The 24,368-nt window shown below is 41.0% G+C and overlaps 1 protein-coding gene across 1 annotated transcript in view; it reads right to left on the bottom strand.

The window, feature by feature from the left end:
• Positions 1-24,317, bottom strand: part of EPDR1 (ependymin related 1) — a 34,134-nt gene extending 9,817 nt beyond the window's left edge. Inside the window, exon 1 of the mRNA XM_082047035.1 lies at positions 23,943-24,317. Coding sequence (XP_081903161.1) covers positions 23,943-24,232 — 290 coding nt within the window. The 5' untranslated portion in view covers positions 24,233-24,317. The remainder of the gene's footprint in view (positions 1-23,942) is intronic.
• Between the last annotated feature and the right edge of the window lie 51 nt (positions 24,318-24,368).

Here is a 24,368-nt window from a genome sequence, read left to right on the forward strand (position 1 = left end):
CTTATCACCAAGCATCTCTCTAGCACCCATTCTGCAGAGCAAGAGGCTCCACCACCTACTTTTTTGGTTCTGGGAGAGGCAGAGCAAACATATGTGGAACAGATACCAGTCATATGCCTTGATGAGCTGCTGCAATGAACTCAGCAGCTTTTACATTGCCATTATTCAACCCGGGTGTACCTCACATCCAAGTTTTAAAGAGAAGTTTTAAAGAGAATTGCTCCTGTGCGCACCCTGGAAATAACAAGCACAAAACCCTAAGACTACACAGGATCTGAGTTTAACTGCATATGAAAGGTGAATGGTTAAGTTGTTTTATAAAGAGAACTATTTACCAGCCAAAATTAATAACAAAATGTGCACGAATATAAAAATTACAATCTGGCATATTTTAAAGCTTTTTTTTTTTTTCTTTTCTCTGGTCAAGTCTTAAGTGTACTGCCTCTATTTGTTTTAGGTTCCTGAGATTTCATTGGCTGCTTGAGGGGAAGCACAGAGCCCTGAAAATAGGTCTTGGCAAAGAAACAGAAGAGGAAATTATTTTTAATTTGCTTGTTTTTTCAGAAAAAGTAACATATTTGCAGCCTGTGCCTACCTCTCATAATATTTTTAAAATATTTTCACTCCTTAAACTGTAACTTCAAGAAAGCCCCAACCTGTTCACTGAGCACCTTCAAACACATTTGGAGAAGTTCCTTGGACAAGTTACCCTATTTGCCTGACTGAGATTATTTCCCTTCCTTTCCTATCCTATTCCATCCTACCCTGTGCTATGCCTCACACTCTTTGTACACTACACCCTTGATGGGACTCTCTCACAGCCCTTAATACTCCCTTTGTCTGTGCCTGAAAATGGAGACATTCCAGCATATAAAGACATGCACGTTTTTCTTCCTATGCTTTAAAGAATTTCTTAACACTGGACCATATCCTGGGCAAATAATTCTATTGACTTTGCTGGAATTAATCATGTCAGATAGGTGGGATACATGCTGAGTTCAGTACTCTCTTCTCCTGACCTAAGGGAAGTATTTTTACTGAATAAGAGACCAACTGAATTCAATACAAGGGCAGAATACCATGCCCACACAATCATGAGGCAAAGCACTTGCATTGAGGACATACTGTGAGGAGTGGGTGTGTATTCAAATGCCATCCTACCTCTGAGATTCCTCCTGAAATTTGGGGGCATAGTTAGAGATGCCTACCAGGAGACAGGCCAGACAACTTAGAGACACACTCTCAGACCCTCATAAATGACTGAAACCGGTAAACTTATCTAATGACTTGTCTTTTGAATGGGTTATTGTTCTGCATGTTATTAATGCAATTAAAACCAATTAATTATTTTTAAATATTTGTCAGAAAAATAAAAAAGTCATTAGACTTGAGACCATGCTACCAGCTCTGTTTCAGGCACTCAGTCTGCACTGATTCCTGCTGAAAGGTGACTTACACTGAGGTCCTTCCCAGCTGTCAGTGCTAAAGTGTGCTAGGCTGCCCATCACCTAACACATCTGTGTGACTCCCAAGGTTTACTTCTGCACTTCCAAAGGTTTCCTTGTGAGTGGCAAACCTAGGAGGAAGGAGACACTTGCTGTCCAGTTGCCTTCATAGTGACTCAGAGGAGCAGGGGTGCTGTCAGTAGCAAGCCAAGACCCAAGTGATGTACCAAAGCACCTTAGACAAGAGTGAAGCAAAATAATGGTGGGAGGCTGAGACCAGGTAAAGAAATTCCTTATGTGAGAAATCTGGCTCTGCATCATTTCGTTCTGTGGCTTTGGACAAGTAACTTAAAATACTGAGTCTTAAAATGCTATTCTCTTTATTTATTTTTTGATTGCTGTAGCATTAAAGACACTCTAACCAGAGATCAAGAACCAGTTGTGTTGGGCATTGTATTAACAAAGAACAAAACCACAACTCCTGCCCCAAACAACAATTGAACAATGGTTTTTGTAAAACGGACTTTCCTTTCCTGAAAAGACATAAGGGATTTCAGGTATCCAGGACTTCAACCTGTTGATTCAGCTTTCCCAGGTGCAGCTATTGTATCTTTAAAACTTGCACTCATGATAACCAGGACTTATATTACTTAGTAATTATTATAAAGAAATTGAAAAATGAAAGCAAAATTTTAGGTATAATTTGTATCAGAGATATTGTGTGGCTCAGCAGGGAATAGTATTTAAGGTATAAAGTTGAGGTTGCTGCAATTGTTCCAAAGTTAACTTTGCTTTCTCTTTTGAGACTAATGAAAGCTTGAAGCACCTGTCTGCCTTTGTGGCATTATATAACTTTTTACTGGCTCTGTTTCTAAAAAGGCATTTTTAAACACTCTGAAAGAAGTTAGAAACACTTCCAACTAGAAGAACTTTCACAAAAAATATTCCAAATGAATTCTCTGTTCTTGTGTGCACTGACAGGTACATCCAAATATGTAATTCTTCGGTTAACTTGTATCCTCTTGATAACATATCCCACAAAATTTTCATAACAATAACACTATTTTTCACACATTTTTTATTGAAGTAAGATGTACTGTGAGAATGGGAACCTTTACTAGATGGATGACTACAAAACCTCATCTTCTCAGCTCTTTATATTAAGAACATTTTCAAGGGAGCAAAGCTGCCGAGCAGACATGCAGACAGTTGATAAACACCCATCAGGTCAAGAACATTCATCTGCTTTTGGAAAGCTCTGGCGAGCTCATTTCAAAACTCAGAAGCATTAGTTTTTCAGTATATTTCTGGGAACTCCTCTCCTCTTTCCCATGAAGTTTTCGGTAATTTCAGACTTGTGTTTTTCTTCTGGTGTATCAGACCTCAACAACAACAGTAATTTACCATATTTGATCTCACATGTTTGGCAGTAGTGCTGGATGATGGTATATTGTACAAATACAGTATTGTGCAAATACACATGACAGCAAATGTAATCTGATCTGTGTAAAAGCGGTATTTTTCAGTCTGACTTAAATCACTCGCAGATTGTAAAGGCCTTACATTATTTTCAAGGCGACCAAGCCCTCTGTATCAGGTATCTAATTAGCAAGGTACATGAGGAACCTTGTTAGCACTACTAGTTTCCAAAGCAAAGTGAATTAGGCAGTTTGAATACTGTTAATTATTAAGTTCATGTAGAAAGAAAACCTTAAATATAGGAATCATAAGATGGAAAGTCAAAGCAACATCAACTAAAGGATGACATACTTTTGTGACTTTATTTACAAAACTCAATAAAAAATGATGCAATGTCTTATTCCTTTATTTGTTTTGTCATAAATTAGAGAAGTTACTTTGGCAAATGCTAAGGCAAATTAAGTTCTTCAGCAAGAATGCTGTCCCCCTGCTGTCCCTTTTTGGCTATTTGACGCTCCATAATAAACAGCCTGGTCCACCAAGTTGTAGCCCTGAGGACAATGCATTCCAATTGAAGTTGAAATTCAAGAAAACAATAAAGTATTGTGTTTAAGAGAGTCCTGTTTTGCAAGGGGCCACAAGATGCATTATCCTTAATAGAGAGCATCTGTGTGTTTCCCCAAGTAATGGTATATTTGTGAATCGGAGCCCTCAGTGGACAAAAGGGAAGGAATGGAAGATATAGCCAGAATGCCATAATGCTTTCCAATGAATCCATGGACTCACCTCCTAGGGACTACAGTATATACTAGTGGAGCCACATCATATCAAAATAGACTTGAGGTCAGAGATTATTTTCCTGTTCTGGGTTTGTAAAAAAGCCTAGTACAGTGAGGTCTTGTTGCCCTGAGTAGGTTAATAATAATAATAAAGGTAACTGGAAAATCACAGCAGGGCTTAGCGGAGACCAAAAAGATTGAGGAAGGCCAGGATTTGCTTTTCAACGTATACTAAAGACCTAAGGAAAGACAGAACAATATAGAGGAAAATGACAGCGGTACATTATCATTTATTTATTACATTTCTCATCCTCTTTGTGTTACATAGAGAAGGAAAGTAAATAACACAATTGAAAGAGTGGATGCTCAAAACTAAGACGTGGAAATGCTCTTCTGAGCACAGAGTTATACTAGGGCACTCTATGAACTTCGAAAAATGTAAGAAAAAGGAAGCGAAAATTTAACATGTAGAGATAGCTAGGAAAATCATGGTTACAATGGTTGAGAGTATCTCCAGAAGGAAAACAACAAAAACAAAACCTAATCAATCAATGAACCAATAAAAAAAAAAACCAAAACAAACCAGCAGAAAAAACACAAACCAAAAAAAACCAAAACAGAACAAAACAAAATAAAAGACATACCTGTGTTCCCATTTTAAATTTTACTTGTAATTGTCAGATTTCTCTGGAGTTTTCAGACATTTCGCTGAATCGGGCTCAGAGACAGGATATTAAATTGGACCTTAGCTCTGTTCCAATATCATAATACCTATTTTACACATCAGAAAGGCACAGCAGAATGAGATTCCCTAGTAACAGATAACTAAACTTAAACAATCTCCTTTTTCCAGGCACTTCAGAATAAAATAATAATAAAAAATAAACACCAATTTTTCAGCTAGCATTGGGCACTGCAGTTTCTTACACATCTTAATGTGTATGTATAAACAGAGATGGGTCTTCAAGTGCCATGAAATTGAGGAGATCTATATTGCTCTTGATTGAGACTGCAAATCTACTTGGCCAGTTAGCTGCTTTCCAGTATGCATTTGGGTATAAAAAGCAATCATGAAGAAGTCTGTGGAACAGATTGCCCTTTGGAACAGATGGGGAGTAGATCTCTGTTCTGACAGAGTAAATTATTCTTTCACAGTGGAATATTCCCTGGAAAAATTTGTGAGGATATGCACTTGTATCAGATTACTGCCCCAAGATGTAATGATTTCCACCTTCCATCTGCAATGATTTCCTTAAGAGGGATGATTCAGGTCTTTCAGATATCTGTCCAATGTAAAAAAACACGAGGTCTGTTTTTAAGGGAGTTTAGAAGTCAGGCCAGCTAGGATGATCAGACAACACAGTTTGAAAGCGAAGTACACTTATCCAAAGATCTGAGTATAGCTTATTTTTAAATAAACGTTGTGAAAGATGGAGATTCACTTCACTGGAAATAAATACAACCTGAAGTCCTGGCACTGTACTTCATTCTCCCTCCCCACCTCCAATGCAAAAATAACTTCTTCATTTCATCCAGAGGGCTTTGTGTAGGTCTTTTTCTTCTTCCTTTAGCAGCTATCAGTCCAAAGTAATATTGCTTGCTGATTGCATAAGATAGTGACTGGATTCAAATACAAAGAGTTGGTGTGTAAAAAGTCCAGATGGACCTGACTGAAAGCATACAAAATAAAATAATTACGTGAAAGAACAGAATGTCTGTGTGAGTGATAATGTACCATTATGGACAAATGTTAATTTTTCCATGGTTATAAAGCAAATGGCATTTTGAACACATTGATATGTGGTACAGTATACAGGAATGATTTAGAAAGGCAGCTTTACAGTTCTGGGTCAATTAGGGAGGTCATTTATTCTGTTCTGCATAGCCCTGGTGAGGTCAGAGTGGTAATGCTGTTCCTGGTTTTGGATGCCACCCTTAAGGGATCAAATAAACAGAGTGGATACAGTCCAGAGAACAGCAAGAATACTGTGATGTTTAAGAAGAAGGATCTATGAAGAAACTGGGCATGTTTATTCTACAAGAGGAAGACTGAGGTAGGAAGCATCACTTCCTCCAAGCCCAAGAACAATGCATCCCTATGAGGAAGAAATCAAGTAAAGGGAGTAAGAGACCAGCATGGATAAGTAAGGAACTCCAGTCAAAACTCAGGTGGAAGAAGGATGTTTGTGTAACATGGAAAAAGGGACAGACCACCTGTGAGGAATACAAGGAGGCTGTTAGAGTATGCAGGGATGAGGTGATGAAGGCCAAGCTCCCCTTGGAAGCAAATCTGGCCAGGGATGTCAAAGACATGAAGAAGGGCTTCTTCAAGTATATCAGCAGCAAAAGGAAGGTTAGGGAAAATGTAGATCCACTGCTGAATGAGGAGGGTGCCCTGGTGACGCATGATACAGAGAAGACAGAGTTACTGAATGCCTTCTTTGCTTCCATCTTTACTGCTAAAACTGGCCCTCAGGTATCCCAGATCCTAAAGATAGAAGCGAAAGTCTGGCAAAAGGAATTCTTTCCCTTGGTTGAGGACGATCAGGTTAGAGATTGTTTACACAAACTGGACAACCACAAATCCATGGGCCCCAATGGGATGCACTCACGAGTGCTGAGAGAGTTGGCAGATGTTATTGCTAAGCCACTCCCCATCATCTTGGAAAGGTCTTGGAGAACACGAGAGGTGCCTGAGAACTGCAGGAAAGCCAATGTCAATCCAGTCTTCAAAAAGGGCAAGAAGGACCACTCAGGAAACTACAGGCCAGTCAGCCTCACCTCCATCCCTGGAAAGGTGATGGAACAGCTCATTCTGGACGTCATCTCCAAGCATGTGGAGGAAAAGAATGCTATCAGCATGGGTTCACCAAAAGGAAATAATGTTTGACCGACCTGATGGCCTTCTATCATGATATAACTGGCTGGGTAGATGAGGGAAGAGCAGCGGGTGTTGTCTACCTTGACTTCAGCAAGGCTTTTACACATTCTCACAACCTCCTCATAGGCAAGCTCAGGAAAGGCAGGCTGGATGAATGCACAGTGAGATGGATCATGAACTGGTTGGATGACAGAGCTCAGAGGGTTGTGATCAGTGGTGCAGAGTCTGTTTGGAGGCCTGTAGTTAGTGGGGTTCCCCAGGGGTCAGTATTAGGTCCAGTCCTGTTCAACCTGTTCATCAATGACCTGTATGAAGCGACTGCGTGCACCCTCAGCAAGTTTGCTGATCACACCAAACTGGGAGGAAGGGCCGACACACCAGAAGGCTGTGCTGCCATTCAGTGAGACCTGGACAGGCTGGAGGACTGGGCAGAGGAGAACCTAGTCAAGTTTAACAAGGGCAAGACTAGGGTCCTGCACCTGGGGAGGAATCAATACAGGTTAGGGGCAGACCTGCTGGAAAACAGCACTGCAGAGAAGGACTTCGGAGGTCTGGTTGACAACAGGTTGACCATTAGTCAATGATGTGCCCTTGTGGCCAAAAAGTCCAATGGTATCCTGGGTGCACAAGAAGAGTGTGTCCAGCAGGTTGAGGGAGGTTGTCCTCCCCCTCTACTCTACCCTGGTGAGGCTGCATCTGGAGTAGTGTGTCCAGTTCTGGGCTCCCCAGTTTAAGAAGCATAAGGAATTACTGGAGAGAGTCCAGCAGCAGGCTAAGAAGATGATAAGGGTCTGGAGCCTCTTTCTTATGAGGAGAGACTGAGAGCGAGGTCTGTTCAGCCTGGAGAAGAGAAGGCTGAGAGGGGATCTTATTTATGCTTATAAATTTCTCAAGGATGGATGTCAAGAGGAAAGGACCACACTCCTTTCAGTGGTGCCCAATGATAAGATGAGGGGCAACGGGCACAGACTGAAGCACAGGAGGTTCCATGTGAATATGAGGAAAAACTTCTTTACTTTGAGGGTGCCAGAGCACTGGAACAGGCTGCCCAGAGAGGTTGTGGAGTCTCCTCTGGAGACATTCAAGACCCGCCTGGACACATTCCTGTGCAATCTACTGCAGGTGTACCTGCTTTAGCAGGTGGGTTGGACTAGATGATCTCCAGAGGTCCCTTCCAACCCCAACCATTCTGTGATTCTGCAATAAGCCATCCAGTATATAAAAAGCTAAGAAATAATAACAATTGTTCTCTATGTTAGCTGAAGGTAGCATTGGAAGAAAACAGCATCACTTTCAGCAAGGAGAGTTTAAGTGATATCCTCTGAAAATGACTGTGTGTGTAAGTGCTACAGGTTTCCACGGAATCTTGTTAAGCTCCAGTTTTTACAAGAACAGGTAAGAAAACGAAGGATCAGAGACATCCCAAATACAGCTTTGCTTTTCTGGCATGGAGGAACGAGTTATACGGCAGCTCAGAGACCTTCCCAGTCTTAGACACAGGTGATTAGAGAATATTGATGGCTGCTCATCTCTTCTGCTAACCGAAAGCTTAACCAACTAGTCCTGACATTATCAGTTCTATAACTTGGATCCTTGACACCTCTACCTGCCTGAAGGCGCTGAACAAGCTTTGGGGATCACTTCTGAGACCTCCCAAAAGCAATGGTGGCAACTGTGCATCCTCTCCAAGGAGTGTCAGCATAAGGCTGAACCTCCATCTTATTTCACTCAGGGAGCCTCGGGATTTGAGGGACAGTGCCATCTCCTGCACACTGATGATCCTCAGCTCTGCTCACTTTTACAGCTTACCCTAATTACACCATCTCATTGTGTCCAGTGCCTGAACATGTTAAAAGACAAATACCATGTAAAATCAGGACTGGGGAGATAGAATTCAAATGACACAGGCTCGTCATTTAAATGGAATAATTAAAAGGTTAAACCATCTGTTAAAACTGTTCTTCACAAAACTAGTGGGGGTGTGTGTATGATCTATTGAGTTATTGTGATTTTCATTATTACAACTGACAGGGACCTTCAACTTCTTTGGCTTTTGTGGTGGACTTTCAGTAGTCACCACACACAGATACTGCTTGTAGGACCCCTTCATAAGCAATATCCAGGATGCATCACAAGAAACTGTCAGACCTCAGTGTGTTTGTAACACTCAGCTAGAATGCAAATACATAAGTAATTAAAAGATTAACATGAATTTCAAACCCTTTCTTTTCAAACTACTGAGTACTTACTTCGGGTACAAATTGGTATTATTTGATGCAGAACAATTTCACAGATTATCTGTCGGTCCATCACTGAAATAACAGTTGCTGAAGACATAGCAATCAGCTGAAGTAAGCATGGCTAAGAATACATTTCTATTTTTAATAACATTTATAGCCATTTTAATTGTATTAAAAACCTGACACATTTATTTTTAATTCAAGGACAGTTCTAACAAGCAGTAGCAAGGAGGGCAAGACCTGTAAATAATATTGATATAAATATACTGCACTGGCACAGTTGAAAGTTTTCCATTACTCAGGAAAAGGTCACTAGACATATTGAACATGTTTAGACTACCCATGCTGCTTAAAACATGACCGAAATAGCTTTACCATTTAGCATCTGACACAAATACAAAATGAAGTCTTTGGCAAACAGGTATGCCTACCTAATTTGGGGGTGTTTTCCTGACAAAGAGCCCAGTGTCACACATACACTGCCAGGGAGCCACAGTTTTCTTCGAGCTTTTCTTAATTAATCTGAGCTCAGAACTTTTGTACATGCCAAAATTATTTTTCTTCACCATTCCTATAACCACAAGATGAAAATAAGTTGGTTTTAAAGTACAAATTACTTTATAATTACTTAAAATTGATACAGTGTCTCATATTTGCATATTGACATTTTCTATTGGTTCTAATTGTGTTATTTTATACATTTAATGGGCAAGATTTTCAAAACTGACCTGTGGTTTTGAACAGCTTCCTATTTTAGATGTTCAATGTGAACACACTTGAAAAGCACAAATTTTCAGAGGGCCAGTATCCAATCTTTTCTAAAATTCTGTGTGCGAGTGTAACATTGCAAACTTGAGGTGCCCAACATTACTAGACGTTTTTTCTATTCAAAGACTGCACAAGAAACTCCTGAATTCTCTCCCCAGAGAAGTGTATCAGTAGAAACCACTTTTCTGCCCATCAGATTTTTCCTCCCATTTCTCATGTGTCCCTTGGCTGTCAAGAGACAATTGTTCTTCCCGCAGCGTAACAGCAGATCCTCATGTAACTGCTGCTGTTTACAATTTCCACCTACCAGCTGTGTAATTAGAGATAAATCTGGCTGTATAACTCCTTCTCCAAAATTATACATTAACCCAACCCAAAGCCCTGTGAAAGCAGCCTGAGGAGTTGCACTGATTTTTACAGATGTTGGATCAGGTGTTTATTTAGAAGAAAAAAGAAGCTGAAAAATGTTTAAAACCAAACACAATCATCAACTTATCTCAAATGGGCAATTTGAGGAGATGCTGGAAGGCAAATATAACATGTTTTATGCACTCTCAACTGCCCCAAATGTATTTCAACAAGTTAAAGACGATTTATAATGTTTTGACTTTTGTGATATTTCTTGTTCTTTTCCTTATAGTGTTCTGGGCTTTGTTTTTAGGCAAAGTAATTATTAATAATATTTTTCTATCCTTAACTACAAACACATAAAGTATTTGAAGCATCTTTTTTTCATAAAAAACCCTCTTTGGGGCCTTTTTTGTGTAGTAGTTTGCTATAGTTAACTTCACAAAAATCCTACAACTCTGAGAGTATGGAAACTCAGAAAAATGACTTCACTTATGGGAAACCTTTGCAGCATATTGATGTATCCATTTGTTTTCTAATGTGCTGTATCTCTTGGGGTACTTGCTCTTCCACGTTCTCCACTTGTGTTAACTCTGTAGTTGGACTCATTCAGGGAACAGGAAAATGATTTCTGAGGGAGGGAGCTGGTAAGGAGCAAAAATCATAGAGGAAACTCACTCTGTCCAAGATGGTGATTTGGTTGCTACTCACCTCTTCTTACACAAAGCATCTGGGTAGAGGTTTGCACAAATCCTAAGAGGAGACCAAGCACCCATGTTATCACCACCTGCCCCAGCTCTCTACACAGCAGGTGTATTTCAAGGGCATTGTAGCTGGAGGCTGCTATGGTCAGCTCTCACAAAGCTTCATTTCTACATACGCTACCTCAGTATAAACTTTTTGGGCTAATGGTTTCAGCAGATTTTTGGGTTTATATTTGATTATTGTACATACACTATATAAGTTCCTAGCAAACATCATACTCATGGTGTAATGATGAGATGTTCTCCCTCTTTTCATAATATTTTAAGTGACATTTTTAAAAATACAAAACTGATCTCTGCTTTTTTTACATCCTGAAACTGCATTCAAATATTTGAGGGAGGTGAGTTATGAAGACCAGAATGATTACAAATGGAGCTGAAATTGCAAACAGCAGATAATTCATTAGGCCACCAGGGAAGACAATAGTGGATGTTTAAAGAACACTTCCATGGTTAAAAAAAAATCATCCAAAGGACATTTTACACATTGAACAATGTTTATAGTTACTATTGCTACAGTATTTAAGCATCTCATTTACAATACATATCCTGTAGAGACATGATACAAACTTTGTAAGTGAGTTTTTCCATTCTTTCAGAGGAAGGAAATCCAGAGAACCAAACTGTGTTTCAGACATGTGCTAGACTTCCAAAACACAGTGAGAGAGGAGAACCCACTTGACCCACCATGGATCCCTTTACTGGGCCCCAACTAAGCAGCTGTGGTACCTACATGTGGTGGTGCCTCAAACATCAGCTCGTACCTCCATGTCAGACTGTACATCACTTTGACCTGGCTTGATTCTAAGAGCACAACTGATATGACAGACTGGGTAGCCTGAATGTATCTAAATTATACTCAGTTTTGCCTCCATCTCCGATGGCCAACTGTTTCGTACTTCAGAAGACTAGATTAATTACATTAAGGATTTAGGAAATTAAAATAACCTGCCTAAGAGATACGTATGTTGTGAAATCACTGACTCCTAAAGTCAATGTAACTAACAAAAAATTATGATAAATATGCCGCTAATCAAAGAGTACATATAAATGTACTGAGAATCAATATCCACATGCTTACATTTTGTTTTGGAGACAAGCAAACCAGAAGATAAATTAAAAAAACAGCAAGTCTTTCATCAGTCTGACTTTGCAAATCCATGTGTGGTTTTGTACACAGGTATTTAGAGTGATACAGGGAGGCATCCAAGTCCCCAGATGCCACCACAGATAAGAAAAAAGAGATTTATTTCTTGGGCAAAAGATGTAGGCAAACAAATCTGGATCTAATTAAGCAGTGATACATTAATTTGGGAACTAATTGTAGTAAGAATTCCTCATCCCGTATGGAATTATGCTTTCCAAATAATAAACATCCTCTGAGAATTACCATAACTGCATAGCATGAGTAAACTTTCCAGTGCTGGCTGCCTAAAAGTATGGCAGAATCATAAGTTTCCTGGCACAAGGAGTATCTGAACATGATAAAATCACAGTTGCAAATGGTATTAGGAGATACTGAAAGAATGAAAAATGAGATCTTTCTTTGCTGTGTTCACTGCATTGACTCTGTGCTCCATATTTGTGTTTAAAAGCCTTCAGCACTGCCATGTACAAAACTGCCCTTGGAAAACTCTGCAGAAAATCTGGCCGTTCCCCCTCAGAGACATTAATTTCTGAAACAACAGGTATCCATAAAAACAGCAGGTTTCAATCCAGACAGACTTCTTAAGGGGAAATTCCTAGGTGTTTAGGGGCTGAACAAGTCTCACACCAGCTTCCTTGTGTAGGGTTTCACCAAAATAACTGTCAAATGCCAAGAACACCACATTTTAAGGAACCCTCTTATCTACTGAGCCATCTGATTTTCAGATGAAGCAGCAACCTCACCATGAATTCCCACAGAGAACTGACAGCAGGACAGCAGGTAAAGCTTGCTAAGTGCAAAGGTACCAAAACTAACAGAGAAACAGATGGACAACCTCAGAGACTGAAACGTCACTGCAAACTCTTATAAGCTGTTGTCTTCATTGCTATCTTACAATATTTTTCTCTCTTCAACTGGTCCCAAGCTCAGAGTAAGAACAGAGCAGAAAAAAGACAGAGACTTTTGTTCTTTATCCTAGTGGTAAGTGGTACCATTCTGTGGAAGTATTTTGAGGGGCTTTTTTTTTCTCATCCCATTAAAGCCATAAGAAAAATTAAGTCAGTTCTTAAAAAAAAAAAAAAAGAGAGAGAGAGAGAAAACAGTTTGCTCCCAAGAGACAACCTGGGATATTAGTTACAGATGTCATAAAACTTTTCCTGCATTGCTGCTAACTCCAGTAAAGCAGTTGGCAATGTGTTTTGAACACACACTTGAAAATATGAAATAATATTTACCAATAGCTATTAAAGAACAGATTCTGAAGAGCACGTTACTGCACAAGAAGTCAATCAACAAGGATCAGTGAAGCCATTTTTGGAAGGAATTACTTGTGACTATTCAACTGACCGAAAGGTAAATATGCAGGGCGTTATTACAACGTTATTTTTTAAATGGAGTAAAGAAGCAAGGTTCATCGTAAGTAACACTAATATGGGATGTTGCAATACTTGTGGTAATTTTGGTCTTCTACATTGTTTTGCTATCAGTCACAATATCACATTTCATTATGAACCGTCCTCAGGATAAATAATACATTTTGAAAATAAGACATCCAGTAAGTATGCAATATTACCTTCCATTTGAAAAAGGCAAATGAGTTAAATGAACTTAAGGATAAGCCCCTGCTTGAATATTTCATTGTAAAAGACAATTTCAACTGCAACGAAGAGATTGCTTTTGTTTACAATTTAGGGAAGAGCTAGAGCAAAACAGTTTAAGCTTTCTAAGATCCAAAAGAAGACAGCAATCAAGATTTTTACTACTTTTCCAGAATTCTAGAAACCTTATGTGCCTGTAGATTTCAGACAGCTCTCTGGGGCATTTGGGTTGAATTAGACACTTATGCAGTTCTACACATACTTCCATTTATTTCTATTAAGTTTTGATTTTTTTTTTTTTAATGCAGACAGAGCTCCAGATTTAGAATAATTTAAATAAATCCAAATAATTTAAATAATCCAAATCTTCTTAACTGCCCAAATCTTACAGTTTTGGTTTGTTTTATTTTGGTCAGACAAGAAATTAATAATGTCCCAAGATCACTCAACCCTGAGTTGTTTTATATGCAAAATAAATTAGCAATACACACACACAGTGTGGCATCCACACATATTACCAGTGACTTTTCCATTACTCTTCCAGTGTGGTACTGCACACCACTGACCCTCACCCACAGGAGTGACTGGGGTAATTTCCAACCTACGCATCCAGCCCTTTCTGCTTCTCCAACATGGACACAGGGGGACCCAATGGCCAGACAATTATTAAAGCAACAAGGAGCTTATTCAGCAGTGAAAGGCAGAAGCCTGGATGGAAGTTTCCTCCAGACTGAATTTGGCTGACAAAATATAGTCTGGATGATGCCAGAATGAAAGAGTAAATTTCATAAGGAACGAAAGGGATAAAAAATAGGTTTTCATGGAATGAATAGCTATGTAGCTCCTGAGACATATGAAATCTTAGTAGCCAAAGACTGAAAAATTGTAATAACTACAGTGTGAGCACTGCACAAGAAAATGCCTGCCAAATTCATGTTCTGATGCCAGAAATTCTGAAAATAGTGAAAACCTGAAAACAAAATCTGAAAAGGCAAAAATATGGTCATTTCTAAATTTTCGGAACAGCACTACTGACTGTAGGAAATGTTGCTAATAAAATTGTCAGATCAAAAGAAAGAACTGCAAAAATTACTCTTACCTTACTCACTTTCTGTGGCACAAGGGAAGTATATTTTAATAATCAAGCGGGACATAAAGCCAAATGCGTGCACATAATCTTCAAAATAATGATTAAACTGATTCTCAAATAAATGTTTGTCAAGGATCTATAGTTACAAAATATGAAAAAAAAAAGTACAAGTTCAGATGAAAACAAATTATTCTTTCTTTTTTACTACCACCTGTCATAAATTAGGTTTTGGACAAGGACAGTTATGCTGCTGTTGAAACCACTAATTTACTCCTGGGTGTCAAAGTTTAAAAGGTATCAACTCCAGAAATTAACACACTACTGAAAACAAGGACTGTCTCACACGTTGAGCCTTCTGTACTTTCACACATGGGAACAAACTCTTGGCAGAAAATCCTGTCCTTGACCTGTGGCTCTCAGGTATCAGAGAGTGATAGAGGCAACCAGTTGTCCTCTGGAGCCTTGGGAGCACACACAGTTTCCCTGTGGAATCTAAGATCTCTTGTCAACATACACGCATTTCCCCAAGGGCTATAAAAGTGAGGCAGTAAACAAAAACAGCTGAAAGAAACAGGTCTGCTTGGCAGAGATGAGGAGAAGTTTCACTGGCTGGTGCTACCTTCAAGTTATGCAATGCCATGCTGGGCATAATGATCCTTATTTTTGGAGAGCCAAAATACTGCACAAGGTTGCCCTGTTCTACCCAGACATCACTCCCTCCCCAGCACACCAGACACTATACCATGCCTTAAAAACACTTTGGAGGAGAAAATAATTTCCTCTTTGAATTAAGAAGAGCAACAGGTAAAAATACTTTGAGAGAGAGAACGCAGCAAGTTGCTGAACATGCAATTCCTGGCAAATCTACAAGGAAGGCCACGCTGAAGGTCACCTGAAGATAGCAATGAAGTTGACCAACATGAAGGTCAGGAGTTGGATTGCTGCTGCTGCAGTTACACAGACCTACAGCCCAAACATCACTGGCCTGATGGCCACATGACCATGTCTCCAGGAAGCAGCCCCAGCATGACAGGCAGGGGAAAATACATCCTCCTCCAGTTCTTGCACAGATCCAATGCCTAAAAAACAGGCTTGAGAAGAAAACCCGGTCGTATTTTCTACTATGTTCATCCCTGAATTGTCAGAAGTCCACTTCTAAAACTGCATCAGTTTCTAATCTTGCAATTTAGTTGCATTCCTCTTATTCCTTTTCTTATCTCTTCATGACACCTGGCCACTCTGGCAAGCATTCTTCTTCCCAAAGCTCCTTTACATTTAACCTTCTCCTGTGTTATATGACAGATTAGTGTATTCATTCTTTTTCTGAACAACTTAGTATTATTTGCGATGCCAATGTCCTTTCCTGAATTGAAGCACCTGATCATGTGAAATTTAGCCATCAGCTCACAGCAAAATGAAGAGGATGGAAGAATATTTGAACCCTACCTTTCAATTTTGGAGCAGCTAATGACCTGGCACACAGATAAAAGGCATAAATGACTACCACTTCGCTGCCTTCCCTTGTCTATGAAAATACCATCCAGTTGAAAACCTGTCCCATGCAGTTATGAAATGGACAAGCCTGTTGATATGTGAAACAAATCAATTGTCTACCTGGAGAAGAAAACCTTCAGAGTAGGATGACCTCTGACAGGAAAAAGCACACAAAGATCTACAAAATAATAAACTTATAACATTCATAAATTCTCTTGTCACATGAACGAATCAATAGCAGTACTAATGAACAACAACAGCATGAAAATTAGGTCCACTAGTGAACAAATGGACTGCCAAACAAAATGCAGGGAAGGCTAAAAAAAATATAGTCTTCTGTTCTTAAAATTTAAACATCCTGCCTCCTTCCCTGAACACTTCCTCTCCTCTAAACGGCAATTGCCTACCAAAATTCATCCCTGGAAATGCTGGCAGAGGCAGGGTGTGGACCGGATTCAGAGGCACAGGTTTTATCATCATCTCTTCCAATTCCACTCAGATGACACAATATTGAAAGCTGTCCACCACAGTTATATCGTTGCTGTCATCAATAAGGCTAAAGATTGAAAGACGGTTTCAGTTTTGGCAGCGTGAACCAACCTCAGAATTGAGGCCGAGTTTGAATTGGAAACAGAGAAATGTATTTCTTGTACATACCTCCCACATATGTTACAAATGTGCATCTAACATTAAGTCCTGTGATGAGATTCTTGTGCCAAAGAAAAAATTCTCATAGACTTCAGTAAGTTTTCAGCCCTGAGTTACAAAAGTAAGCAAAAAGTAATAAAAAAATCTTTTGCTTCTTAACCCAAACTCTTCAGCTTTTCAGTACGCTCTCAGCTGTAACATATGCAGCTCTCGCATCCAAAATCCTTCTCTTTCTGGCATATCAAGGAAAATATAGTTCAAATGCATATGAAAAATAAACAGTGGGACTGAATAAATCAGTGTGTCCCCTGGTCTTAGCTCTCTCCAAATTGCAGGATGCAGTACTACCTCCTAAATGCTGCTCCTGGGAACAGGCCACAGCTGCTCCCCAGCTGGTGGGACAATACCGGAGGACATCCCCTCACCTTGCAACAAAAGGAGCCCCAGCACAAACCCACCACTCAGCCCAGGGATGGCTACAGCCACAATGGGAAACTGATGGAGACACACCACGGGGAAGAGACTGCGCCCTAAACCACCCTGTTGTGCCATGCACTGGAATTGAGATGAACCAGACTGGAGTGCGAAGAAATGGAGAGCATACAGTAAGATTATAGAGAGCTATAGTGCACAAATGGACAAATTTCTGGAGGCATTTCAGTAAATGCTCTCTTGAATACCTGAAACTGTTTAACTTACTGGTCCTTTTATATTAAGGAGACATGGATCCTTAAACAGATTACAGTTGAAGGAGTAACACAGCAGTTGGTAAAGTGTCCTTTGGATGCTTTTATCCCTCGGATTTCTCTGAAAGCAATGTACAGTCAGTTTTTTCCTCAGCTCACGGCAGTGCAAGATCAGCCCTAAATTAGAAGATTATGGTTCATCCTTCAGAGGGGATACTTTTTCAGACAAATAGCATTTGGTCCTGTGAAAAGAGGTATGATGTTGCCAGTTGTGCTGCCTAAATTACATCAGGCCTCAAGCTGAATAGAGCCCAAATTACGATCATGAATATAAAGATTTCTTTCATCGTGTTTGTTTAGCTGTGCAGTCACGTCACCACTGACTGTCTGTGTGCTGTCTGCAAGCACAGAACAAATTATGAACTTGAATCTCTCTCTCTCCATTCATCTCCACTCTAAGTCTCTATCAAAGAATATTTTTTAAAAATCCCTGATTAAAAATAGCAGTGACTTATCTTGAGAAAACACTGGTCCTCTGGTCTGAGTTATAGGTATGTAGGCGTACTATATCTTCAGTGCAGTCCTGGTGTTGCTTTAAGTTTTCACTGCAATGTCTAATAGTATAAAATGAGCTGTAAGTTTCAATGCAAACACACGTTATGCCAAAGAGTTCAAACAGACAAGGAAGAGAGAATAAGAGGAAGTATTTCCCCAGCTTTAAAGGGTTCAGAAAGATAAAAGGCTTAAGCCAGCATCCAACAGTATCAATAGCAACATGGTACCAGTGGCTATTCTTTAACAGTGTTTTTTAGAAAAACAAAACTTCTTGATTAGAATGTCTATTTTTTTAAGAACATCCAGTCAGCAATACTTATAACTGATGTGATAATAATGACCCCACTGAAGTCTGATAGCAGTTTTTAAGCATATCAGCCAGTACTCCAGCAATTTATCAATTTAGGGTCACTGGACATTGTTTATCTACATTTTCTCTACACTTTTAAAGGGTTCTGTGGACCTTGCTCTTTCAGACTTAAGAACCAGTTTACTTTTTGCAGTTTGGGTGGGTGCTGTGTTTTGGTAGCATACGAAATGTCCCCAGGGTACTTAGCATGAACAAGGCTTTTGAGAACACTACACTAAATAGAATAAGGCATCTCAAAGCAATGAATCTGCTTTATTCATACTCAGTTATCTTTTTTCTTTTTTTTTTTTTTCTTTCTCCCACAGTACTGACAAAGATGCTGCTGTCTAAGGAAGTTATCAACAACAAAATGCAAGACAGCAAAAGCCTGGCTAAGCCAACAGTTCCCAGCTTCCTCTGATAGAGTCCACTTGCTTGTTAGTGCTGCAGCTTGATGGCTGAAGCCTTTCAGCTACCTCCCCGAGTGATGTTTTCATCTCTTTCCCCCCAGCCCACCTGCAACAACAAAGGCAATTAGCTTCACTACCTCCCTGATCTGTACAGCCTGACCGACTTCCAACAAGAGCAAGAACTTGGAAACGGCTGATGCCTCTTGTAGGCAGAAATAAACAGAACGAACAGTCTGACTGAGATGCTCCTCCACACAGCTCTCATGAACCACAGCTCCCTCCTTGTACAGCGCACTTCTCCAAGGAACTGGTCGCCTCACTGGGGAGCATCACTAAGGGACTCAGTAAACCAACTCATGAATTGGCTTATGATGGAAATGCAAAAGTTGAGGCTTGTAGAGCCAACCCTCCGTACCCCAACAGCACACAGCTCTCACCAGGAGAACTGCTGCATGCTTCAGGCTATTGCCTAGCATCTGCCTGCCAGCCTGCGTCCATCACAGCAGCTTTCCAGGGTTGCCTTCTCCAAACTCAGTCTTTACCAGCAGTCAGCACCTGAAAGAACTTGGCACCTATGGGAAGAAAATAAATGCAGGAGGTTTAAATACCTTCCCTTAGTTCTTGTTCTCAAAAGTGACTCATATGCACAGCACCTTATGAAGCAATTGAGAGCCCAAGAACTTGCACTAGATTTAGAGAAACTGCTGAAAATTCAATTCTATGTTTCACTGCAAATTAAGGGTCTCAGAAGTCTGCACACTTTACATAATCTTAAAAAATGGGGCTTGGGTTCCCAAGTAACTTGGCCAATTCTGAAAATTTTACCCGTGACCATCGTTCATTCCCCTAAACATTGAGCTGCAAAAACCACTCCCAAAACCAAGTCTGGGAAACAAATTTGCAGTCGCTCAGGGTAGCTCAATACTTAGCCTGTTGAGTCACCATAATGACCACAGAACGGATGGATTATATGATTTTAATAGGTCGGGCACCATTGTTTTTTCCTTTACAATCACACATCCTAAAACAACTAAGAAGTAGTTGAGATAAGTCAGTCAGACACGTGTGACCACACTCTGTTTATTTTGAAAAGTTATCACCGTTTCTCCAGATGCATGCTGTTATATTTGCACCTGATCATACACTGCTTCTCTTCAGTCAGGGAGAGGGATTTACACATGCCTGCAAACAGCCTTCTGGAATAACAGACGTATTTCTCTAAACACGGCTTTGTTGCTCCCTTTATTGTACTAGCAGTTTTTCTTGTCAAGCAAAGGAGTTAATCCTGCCCATAACTGTGCATGTCTTTTGCAAATACAGCTGAAACTAAGGAAATCACCAACATGCAATTCTGTTTCTAAATAAACATTGAAATGGTATCTCCAGGTTGTTTTTCTGCTCTGCAGTTATAGTTGTTAAAACAATAACCCTAGCACTCTCAAACACATAAGCACCCCAATGTGCTGCACACTTTACAACGGCCCATGGAAGTTACTTTTTAAATACAGTCATAGAAGAGAGAAATTAATTTTCTTCCTCCTACTGACCTTCCTGACCAAGTGGAAATTTTTTTGTCTGCACCATCACATTTCTCATAGGAGAAACTGTTACTGGGCCTGCTCTTAAAATCACTCTGTGAAAAAAGAATATGGAAAATAAGGGTGAAAATGTATGAATATGGCATGTGTTAAGTAACACCCAGGCCCTCAAACAGCACCTGTGTGATTTCTGCTCTGCTTCCCACTTCTTGCTTTTCTTAATGAATTCTTAACTGATCCCTAATGCCTTTTGAGTGGCTTCAGCAGTGCCAGGCTGTACACTTCTTGCCCTGTTTCTCCAAGAAAATGAAAGGCAATGCAGGACACATGAAGTTCTGGCCACAATATTATTCAGTAGGATTTTTGGTTTAGACCTTTGTAATGCCAGGATTTCTCACTGGTTTAAAGTGATGCAATATTCAAATCTGAACCAGTAGGTATTACCTTAAAATGAAACACTTTTGCCCCAGCAGCAAAACCATGCTGATGACTGTTACCTCTTGTATGAAGTGTCCTGAGAAGGTGGCCAACAGAGGGTTGAACAAGACCAAGGAAGGGTTAATATACAGAGAGTATGAAAGGAAGCAACACCATGTAGTAGGCAATAAAGGATTAAAAAACATGTCCAATGTTTAACAGGTAATGTGACACAGCTCTGCCTCAAGAGCTCTAGGGAACTGTTCACTTCATATAATAACCTTACTGGCATGACCTCTTCCGAACTGGAAATGGTACAATCTACTCAATAAAAATCTCTGTTTGTTTTATTTCCTCATCTCTGGTATCAGCTGAGCACTACACAGAACCAAAAGAGAAGATTGTCCCTGCCCTTCTTGTCTATCCCCAAAATTTTGATCCCAAGGGGAAAAAAAACAGTGTGGCAAGGCACACTGGAGCAAACGTAAGATGCAGAGTGTAGCTAAAGCTGGGGCTGTAAAAGAAGTGAAGAATAAAGTTTAGTAATTAATCCAACTGGAATAGGTTCTCCGCTGAAAAGTTCAGTCTAGGATCACCATTGGTAGTTTTTATACTCTAAGCAGGAGAACAGACAGTCAACAGCATGACCCACAGAAACACACACCCAACAAGCCAGCTCAGACAACTGTCAACAACTGCTTGAACCCATCAGCTTCACTTGGTTGTACAGTGAGTGAGGGGTGTGCTCAGGTAGCAAGTGACAATGATGGGGACCAGGCAGTCTTCCCCATTGCAGTCACTCCATCTTGGGTGCTCCTGCAATGACTGACAAGCAAAGGAGCGACATTAACAAAGCAGCGATGAGACAGTTACTTCATGGTTACTTTTCAGGCGCTTACTTAAAACACTGGGTCGATGTAGATATGAAAATGCCACATAGCAAATTACATTAATTTGAAACATATATCTAAAATAAAAACTGAAAGTTTCAGGTTTTCCTGTGGTTATGAGCCTGCAAGCTATTCCACACAGGCAGATCTTTGTGTCCCTGATTAACCTCAGTCAACTAACTTAAACAGGGCTGTGTCTGATTAAGGTCCACATTTACAAGCTTCAGAAAACACTTTGTATAAATACTTGGTTGTTGGCCAACCCTGATTGCTGTATGTACATCACATCTGATAGGAGCAAAATATGTCCATTTGTGAGAATTTAGACTGAAATTTCCTTAGAGACCAGGACAGCACTGTTTTTCTTGTTGCTTTTCTAGTCACGGCCTCAGCATAATTATCCTTTTCTTGCCAACATCAAAGTGGAGTGGGGGAGAAGTTATTATTCAAAAGTAAGGATAAATCCCCTTGCCTCTAAATTCTGAAGGATTCAGCTTATGACTCACTGTGTCCACAGTGAAATTAAGTTGTGATCACAACTCCTGATCTGATCCAACACACTTTTAAATCAATGGGAGTCTTTCCGTTGACTTCAATGGAAGCTGGGTCACGCCCTTAGCAGACACTAGCTGTGCACATAACAAAAATCACCCTCCAGTTTTGGATGGCAGAAAACATGGCCAGCCTGGAAACAGCAGGAATCCCTGAGTTCAGAGATTGTCTACAACAAAAAAAACTAAAACAGGAAGAACCAACAGAGAGATGCTTCAAGTGCACCTGCCTGCCTCTTTCTAGCATTATCAGCCCAGACGAAGCTGCATCCAGAGCAAATATTTATTAAAAATGTGAAAAGAGTAGATCTTGGCAAAAGCCAAAATCTGGCCCAGAGTGGAAAATGTAGAATAATTATTCAATATTAAAACAAAGGTTTCAAATAAAATAAACATAAGCTTGAAGAAATGAGGTCAGTGCAACGTAGAAGCTAGAAAAGGCTTGCACCAGACTTAGTAGCACAGTTTTATGCTTGTCAAACATGTAGGTCAACCTAGGACTTCTAAGAGAAGGGGACTGTGGGCACGGTCAGTGTCAGACTCTATGATGCATGTTAGCAGATCACCAACAAATAGCTGTATGTCGCTTTTAACATTCTTCATATGGCTCTTACATTAAAACAGTAATAAAGAAAAAAATCTCACACTGAGGGAAAGCTAAGCTTTTAAATGACACACATAAACCAGTTTTAAGAGTGTTTTGGGACTGTCACAGAAAGACAGAGGAGAGTATGGACTTCGGAAAGATTAAAAAATGACTATGTCATGTTGGTAAGAAATCGATCATTTTCACAAAAAAAAAAAAAAAGCCAGGAATATCAATATTTCAAATCAGGGACCGTTCAGTCTGGATGATACAGCATTTGTAGCCTGATCTTCACCTTGGTTTACATGTCCCCAGGACTGATGCAGTACTATTTGCACAATTTTTAGGTGGGAGAAGTGGAGGTATGAACAGACTGGCTACCCTCACAGTAGCAGGTATGTCTTGACAGGGTATAAGAGAATTATTGACACTTGGTAACCAGGAACATCTCACTCAGGAAGGCCTCTCTGGGCTGATAATTTATACCATCTAGTCTGTCAGGGCCTGAGCTTGGCAGGCTGAGGAGAAAAAAACAGGCCCTTCTTCAGACAGCTTTTTTCTGCACTTATTTTTCAGCAAATCAAGAAACGCACAATGACGCAGGATTTTGTTGAGTTAGTGATGGGCTTAACAGACACATGCTGTATAAATTAAGAACAGGGAGGTCCTCTGGGGCTGGGCAGCCTGTGCAATATAAGTACGCTGTACCACAGGTAACAGGTGCAACCTGACACCCTGCACTGACTTGCAGGAACCGAGAATGAGCAGAGAGCTTGCAAAACATGACGCAAACTTCTCAGCAAATTACTGGCCTAGAACCCCCTCTCCCGTGACATTACTCCCATGTTTGAGTGCAATATCTTAATTATACCTCATTTTACCTGTTATAGCTCACAATTTGGGCTGCATTTTCGGTCTTGCTTCTCATTTCATTAAAAAAACAGAAACAAAAACAACCCAAAGCCCAACAACAGTTGGGAGAGAGCAATATCTCTGAAGGCAAAAAGCTGACACTGTTGATCATAAATTTCTTGATATATATATACATATATAGGGAGCATGGATATAAATCATGTCTGCGACAGGTTTTCTACCGCCGGTTACTCCCAGCAGCTGCCTGCCCGCAGCCATGCCCAGCCGCTCCGCCGCTGCCGTCCCCCGCGCTCCCCCGTCTCTCGCAGGGAAGGTGGCGCCCAGCAACCCCGGGGGCCGAGAGAGACCCCCCCTCCCTGCTCCGCATCGCCCCACACCCCCTCGGGAAGCCACTCCGGGCTCTGTGCCGACCATCGCCGCCCCGCCTGGCCCGTCCTCGCCGCGGGGTCCCGCCGCGGACACCTACTTCTTGCAGGGGATGAGCGCTTTCCTCTCCTCCAGGATACGGAGGCGCTGGTTGGGACCGTCGTAGGAGACGGCGGCCCGTGTGTTGCGGCCCGTGCCGTGTTCGTAGGTCACGGTGCGCCCTTCCCACTGCTGCGGCGCCTGGCACGGCTCGGCCCCCCGCGCCGCCGCCCCGCCGACCCGCAGGAGGAGGCCGCTCAGCAGCAGCAGCCGCAGCAGCAGCAGCGGCAGCCTCGGCCCCGGATCCAGCTGCGGCCGCCGCAGCCACATCCCGCCCGCCGCCTGCGCCATCCTCCGCGCCCCGCTCCGCGCACGGCCGCCCCGCACGGCGCGCAGGCGGGCGGGCAGGCCTGCGCCAAGGCAGGGCGGGGGCGGCCCGCCTCCAAACCCGCATCACCTCAGCGGGAAGAGAGAGGCGGTTTCTGCT

The sequence above is a fragment of the Streptopelia decaocto genome (assembly GCF_964273445.1).
Source record: "Streptopelia decaocto genome assembly, chromosome: 2".
Lineage (NCBI taxonomy): Eukaryota > Metazoa > Chordata > Aves > Columbiformes > Columbidae > Streptopelia > Streptopelia decaocto.